The 7,500-nt window shown below is 38.9% G+C and overlaps 1 protein-coding gene across 3 annotated transcripts in view; it reads left to right on the top strand.

Moving 5' to 3' along the window:
* Positions 1-6,533, top strand: part of rpp30 (ribonuclease P/MRP 30 subunit) — a 20,115-nt gene extending 13,582 nt beyond the window's left edge. Inside the window, exons 11-13 of one of the 3 annotated variants that reach the window (XM_079531842.1) lie at positions 1-75; positions 2,397-2,498; positions 6,066-6,533. The exon at positions 1-75 is cut by the window's left edge and continues 99 nt beyond it. In XM_079531842.1, the coding sequence (XP_079387968.1) occupies positions 1-75; positions 2,397-2,479 (158 nt within the window). In that variant the 3' untranslated portion in view covers positions 2,480-2,498; positions 6,066-6,533. Of the gene's footprint in view, positions 76-2,396; positions 3,137-6,065 lie in introns of those variants that run through there. The other 2 variants (XM_079531843.1, XM_079531841.1) reach the window with 2 other exon arrangements.
* The last annotated feature ends 967 nt before the right edge of the window (positions 6,534-7,500 follow it).

Here is a 7,500-nt window from a genome sequence, read left to right as displayed (position 1 = left end):
ATGGAGTCACCCCTCTGAAAACTACAAACCAACATGGAGTCACCCCTCTGAAAACTACAAAACAACATGGAGGAGGTGAGGAAAACTACAAACCCCACTAAAACACCAAACTCACGAGAACTACAGAAACAAAAAACTGATCCCACAAAAACTACAAAACCCACAAAACTACAGAATAATAAATGATCACTACCAGTAAGACGCCCTGAGGGCGAGAAGCATCTGCTGGGCGTAGAAAAAAGAAAATCTAAAAAATAATGTTTAATCACATTTGTATCTAGTTGTCCTGTTAGACTACTAGACTATAGTACTATAGTCTAGTTGTCCTGTTAGGACAACTAGACTATAGTACTATAGTCTAACAGGACAACTAGACTATAGTACTATAGTCTAGTTGTCCTGTTAGACTACTAGACTATAGTACTATAGTCTAGTTGTCCTGTTAGACTACTAGACTATAGTACTATAGTCTAGTAGTCCTGTTAGACTACTAGACTATAGTACTATAGTACTATAGTCTAACAGGACAACTAGACTATAGTACTATAGTCTAGTTGTCCTGTTAGACTACTAGACTATAGTACTATAGTACTATAGTACTATAGTACTATAGTACTATAGTACTATAGTACTATAGTCTAACAGGACAACTAGACTATAGTACTATAGTCTAGTTGTCCTGTTAGGACAACTAGACTATAGTACTATAGTACTATAGTCTAACAGGACAACTAGACTATAGTACTATAGTCTAGTTGTCCTGTTAGGACAACTAGACTATAGTACTATAGTCTAGTTGTCCTGACCTAACAGGACTACTAGACTATAGTACTATAGTCTAGTTGTCCTGTTAGACTATAGTACTATAGTACTATAGTACTATAGTACTATAGTCTAGTTGTCCTAACAGGACTACTAGACTATAGTACTATAGTCTAGTTGTCCTGACCTAACAGGACAACTAGACTATAGTACTATAGTACTATAGTACTATAGTACTATAGTCTAGTTGTCCTAACAGGACTACTAGACTATAGTACTATAGTCTAGTTGTCCTGACCTAACAGGACAACTAGACTATAGTACTATAGTACTATAGTCTAGTTGTCCTGACCTAACAGGACAACTAGACTATAGTACTATAGTCTAGTTGTCCTAACAGGACTACTAGACTATAGTACTATAGTCTAGTTGTCCTAACAGGACAACTAGACTATAGTACTATAGTCTAGTTGTCCTAACAGGACTACTAGACTATAGTACTATAGTCTAGTTGTCCTGACTATAGTACTATAGTCTAGTTGTCCTGTTAGACTACTAGACTATAGTACTATAGTCTAGTTGTCCTGTTAGACTATAGTACTATAGTCTAGTTGTCCTGTTAGGTCAGGACAACTAGACTATAGTACTATAGTCTAGTTGTCCTGTTAGGTCAGGACAACTAGACTATAGTACTATAGTCTAGTTGTCCTGTTAGACTACTAGACTATAGTACTATAGTCTAGTAGTCCTGTTAGGTCAGGACAACTAGACTATAGTACTATAGTCTAGTTGTCCTGTTAGACTACTAGACTATAGTACTATAGTCTAGTAGTCCTGTTAGGTCAGGACAACTAGACTATAGTACTATAGTCTAGTTGTCCTGTTAGACTACTAGACTATAGTACTATAGTCTAGTTGTCCTGTTAGACACTGCAGAGGGTGGTGAAAACTGCCCAACGCATCACCGGAACATCTGTCCCTGTCATTAAGTCCATCTATGACAGTCGATGCCTGAGGAAGGCTCATAACATCATAAAAGACCCCTCTCACCCCAACCACAGTCTGTTTGCCCTCCTCCCCGTTTTAGGAACCTTGGTTCCAAGTCCAGCAGACTTAGGAACAGCTTCTTCCCCTCCACTGTCATCTACCTAAACTCCTCATCCACTCCTCTCCCCCCTCTAGTGTCAGCCCCTCCTCCCCCCAACCCATCCACCATCCCTGTCGTATCCGAGACTCTGGACACATCCTCGTCTATAGCACTATAGTATGTGGACTCGTGCGATATGGCCACTGGTCTTGTGGAATATGGTCTCTGGACCTTAGTTTACACGTAGACCTTAATAAGGGCTACGTGCAATAAGGGCTACGTGCAATAAGGGCTACGTGCAATATGGACAGATCATGTTTTTTTCTTCCTTCTCATATCCTTATTTATTTATTTATTTATTTAAATGACTACTGATCAGCCCATATATACTGTTACTACTGTACTACTGTAATGAATGTATCCTCCTCCTTACTGACATGGTTGCACTATTGGTGAGATGCGAAAATACTTTTCGCTGTGTTGTACTTGTACTTGTACTGTACATTGACAATAAATTGAACCTCTCCTCTCCTCTCCTCTCCTTTAGAGACCACATCCACCTCAGAGGGAGCGGTGGCGCCCCCTTCAGCCAAGAAAGCCAAACTGCAGCCGCCAGAGAGCGACGTGTGAACACAATGCCTGGTTCACTGTGAGACTGAGATGTTATATTACATTTATTACATTATGATTCCTTATATTACATTTATTACATTATGATTCCTTATATTACATTTATTACATTATGATTCCTTATATTACATTATATTCACATGTATTACATCCAGACTGGGTTCTCAGTATATAAATAATGATAGTATAAAAAGTATTATTTAGTGTTTTGGTACCGAGACGTCACACGGTGTCGCATCGTTGGGTCAACCAATCCCTGACAAGCGTTGCAGCCCCGCCCCCAACCAATCCCTGACAAGCGTTGCAGCCCCGCCCCCAACGGGTCAACCAATCCCCGACAAGCGTCACAGCCCCGCCCCGAACGAGCGGCCCGTTCATTTTTCCCCTCAGACAAAAATAAATAAATAATTAATAAGAGTAATTAGAGTAGTAAGCCCTCAGACAGAGACAACTGAGCATCACAATAAACAATATTTTTGGGCCCAACCAATAATTAGAAAGAAGAAAAAAAAGGCACTTTTTATTAGAGTTCTTCTTTCTAATTATTTGTTCGTCCCCAAAACAAATTGTTTAATCCCGAAAGTGTTTATTGTGATGATGTCATCAGCCCAGTTGTCTCTGTCTGAGGGCTTACAGATCTATACATAAATACTCTCTCTGTCCATCTGAGGGCTTACAGATCTATACATAAATACTCTGTCCATCTGAGGGCTTACAGATCTATACATAAATACTCTCTGTCCATCTGAGGGCTTATAGATCTATACATAAATACTCTGTCCATCTGAGGGCTTATAGATCTATACATAAATACTCTCTGTCCATCTGAGGGCTTATAGATCTATACATAAATACTCTGTCCATCTGAGGGCTTATAGATCTATACATAAATACTCTCTGTCCATCTGAGGGCTTACAGATCTATACATAAATACTCTCTCTGTCCATCTGAGGGCTTACAGATCTATACATAAATACTCTCTGTCCATCTGAGGGCTTGAAATGAAATGAAATGAAATCTATATTTACCCAGGGTATCTGGGCTAAGCTCAAGAACTTGTTTCCAGCCAGGCCCTGCTCATAGAACACATTTCATCGTAGTGGTTGATGCCTTGTTCAAGGGCATTTCAGCGGTGGTAATTTTAACGTGTCGGACGGCTGGTTCGAACTGGGAACCTTCCGGTATCTAGACCGCGCCGCTATCCGTTCGGCCACCGCTGCTTATAGATCTATACATAAATACTCTCTGTCCATCTGAGGGCTTATAGATCTATACATAAATACTCTCTGTCCATCTGAGGGCTTACAGATCTATACATAAATACTCTGTCCATCTGAGGGCTTATAGATCTATACATAAATACTCTCTCTGTCCATCTGAGGGCTTACAGATCTATACATAAATACTCTCTGTCCATCTGAGGGCTTATAGATCTATACATAAATACTCTGTCCATCTGAGGGCTTACAGATCTATACATAAATACTCTGTCCATCTGAGGGCTTATAGATCTATACATAAATACTCTCTCTGTCCATCTGAGGGCTTATAGATCTATACATAAATACTCTGTCCATCTGAGGGCTTACAGATCTATACATAAATACTCTCTCTGTCCATCTGAGGGCTTATAGATCTATACATAAATACTCTGTCCATCTGAGGGCTTATAGATCTATACATAAATACTCTGTCCATCTGAGGGCTTACAGATCTATACATAAATACTCTGTCCATCTGAGGGCTTACAGGTCTATACATAAATACTCTGTCCATCTGAGGGCTTATAGATCTATACATAAATACTCTCTCTGTCCATCTGAGGGCTTACAGATCTATACATAAATACTCTCTCTGTCCATCTGAGGGCTTACAGATCTATACATAAATACTCTCTCTGTCCATCTGAGGGCTTACAGATCTATACATAAATACTCTCTCTGTCCATCTGAGGGCTTATAGATCTATACATAAATACTCTGTCCATCTGAGGGCTTACAGATCTATACATAAATACTCTCTCTGTCCATCTGAGGGCTTACAGATCTATACATAAATACTCTCTCTGTCCATCTGAGGGCTTATAGATCTATACATAAATACTCTCTGTCCATCTGAGGGCTTATAGGTCTATACATAAATACTCTCTGTCCATCTGAGGGCTTATAGATCTATACATAAATACTCTGTCCATCTGAGGGCTTATAGATCTATACATAAATACTCTCTGTCCATCTGAGGGCTTATAGATCTATACATAAATACTCTGTCCATCTGAGGGCTTACAGATCTATACATAAATACTCTGTCCATCTGAGGGCTTATAGATCTATACATAAATACTCTGTCCATCTGAGGGCTTATAGATCTATACATAAATACTCTGTCCATCTGAGGGCTTACAGATCTATACATAAATACTCTGTCCATCTGAGGGCTTATAGATCTATACATAAATACTCTGTCCATCTGAGGGCTTACAGGTCTATACATAAATACTCTCTCTGTCCATCTGAGGGCTTATAGATCTATACATAAATACTCTCTCTGTCCATCTGAGGGCTTATAGATCTATACATAAATACTCTGTCCATCTGAGGGCTTATAGATCTATACATAAATACTCTGTCCATCTGAGGGCTTATAGATCTATACATAAATACTCTGTCCATCTGAGGGCTTATAGATCTATACATAAATACTCTCTGTCCATCTGAGGGCTTACAGATCTATACATAAATACTCTGTCCATCTGAGGGCTTACAGATCTATACATAAATACTCTGTCCATCTGAGGGCTTATAGATCTATACATAAATACTCTGTCCATCTGAGGGCTTACAGATCTATACATAAATACTCTCTGTCCATCTGAGGGCTTATAGATCTATACATAAATACTCTCTGTCCATCTGAGGGCTTACAGATCTATACATAAATACTCTCTCTGTCCATCTGAGGGCTTACAGATCTATACATAAATACTCTCTGTCCATCTGAGGGCTTACAGATCTATACATAAATACTCTGTCCATCTGAGGGCTTACAGATCTATACATAAATACTCTGTCCATCTGAGGGCTTATAGATCTATACATAAATACTCTCTCTGTCCATCTGAGGGCTTACAGATCTATACATAAATACTCTGTCCATCTGAGGGCTTATAGATCTATACATAAATACTCTCTGTCCATCTGAGGGCTTATAGATCTATACATAAATACTCTGTCCATCTGAGGGCTTATAGATCTATACATAAATACTCTATGTCTCTGTCACAATTTACAATTTACAATTTAGGCATTTAGCAGACGCTCTTAATCCAGAGCGATTTACATTAAGCAATAACAAAAGCATGGCATACATCACATATATAAAAAGTAGTTATCATGAATCATGCGTAAACTAAGAATGTAACAGTGGAGTATCTATGTAAACTATACATACTATACTATATAATATATTATACAGGTGTACTATAAAGTGCTATGACTACATAAAGTGCAATTCTAGAGCTGTCTACGTAACATGCTATAAGTCTGTTTAAAATAGTATCTAAGTCTACATAATGTGCTATCTAAGGGGCTAGGCTAGGGCAAGTGCTACGGGCCATGGTGGAGTCTGAAGAGGTGGGTTTTCAGACTACGGCGGAAGATTGGGAGTGAGGCTGCAGTTCTGACTGTGATGGGAAGTGCATTCCATAGTTTTGGAGCCAGAAGGGAGAAGAGTTTCTGAAGGGAGATCTGAGGGCTTACAGATCTATACATGAATACTGTCCCGGGACACTGGGTGTTCTGAAAGGGGGCGTGGCTGTGTCAGGATGTCAGAGCCGCAGGTAGATCTGAAACTTGTATATCAGTTTTTATATAGTTTGGTGCTTTATCTTTTTTTATTTTCTTTGTTTTTCAACATGAGAAAAGATGCATCCATGACAGTCGTGTTCCGTTCTATATTGTTCGGTTCTATATTGTTCGGTTCTATAGTATACTAACCATATATATGTACCATTATTATATGTACCATTATTATATGTACCATTATTATATGTACCATTATGTACATTTATGTTAAATAAAACATCTGATAATTGAAGCGTCTCTTGAATAGTTTTCACTTAGTTTTAGTCACATTTTAGTCACCTGGAATGTTTTAGTGTTAGTCTAGTTTTTAGTCGACTAAATCTACAGTTGATTTAGTCGACTAAATGTCATAAGATTTTAGTCGACTAAATCTACAGTTGATTTAGTCGACTAAATGTCATAAGATTTTAGTCGACATGTATTTTGGGGCCTTGATGTCGTCGTAACATTGTAGATCTGCTATTTTCAGAGTTAACACTGCTTGTAGATCTGCTATTTTCAGAGTTAAAACACTGCTTGTAGATCTGCTATTTTCAGAGTTAAAACACTGCTTGTAGATCTGCTATTTTCAGAGTTAAAACACTGCTTGTAGATCTGCTATTTTATGAGTTAAAACACAGCTTGTAAATATGTATTTTTCAGAGCTTCCAATGAGCCAACACACACTGACCACAGGGTGGCACTGTTGCTCTGTGGTAAAACACCTGCACATCTACTATGCTCTCAATGTGTTATTTGAAGAGCTACAACAACATGTTCAGAAGCATCTTCTATTGTGGTCATATGTATTCAATTCATCAACAGCATACCATGTTTTACACTTTTAGAAATGAAATGTAACAGAGCTCTCTCTCTGTCTGTCTGTGCGTGCGTGCGTGCGTGTGTGCGTGAGTGCGTGCGTGCGTGTGTGCGTGCATGCGAGAGAGTTAAATGAGTTGGGGTGGGTCAGTAAATTAGTTAACTCATTCGGCGCCTAGATTGCGTTTCTAATGTAATCCTATACACTTCCTCTGCCAACCTGGGGGGGGCAACGGACTGACCTCGTGCTTCCTTCTTTTTTTTTTCTTATAATTTTTATCCCACGATTTTGTAACCCATTTTTCACCCCTGTGTCAATTATCTAATGTGATCCTGGGCTCTACACACCCTCCGCCAAC

The sequence above is a fragment of the Electrona antarctica genome (genome assembly GCF_951216825.1).
Source record: "Electrona antarctica genome assembly, contig: scaffold_54, whole genome shotgun sequence".
Taxonomy (NCBI): domain Eukaryota; kingdom Metazoa; phylum Chordata; class Actinopteri; order Myctophiformes; family Myctophidae; genus Electrona; species Electrona antarctica.
Note: the sequence above shows the minus strand (reverse complement) of the source record. Positions and strands in the feature narration are given on the sequence as shown.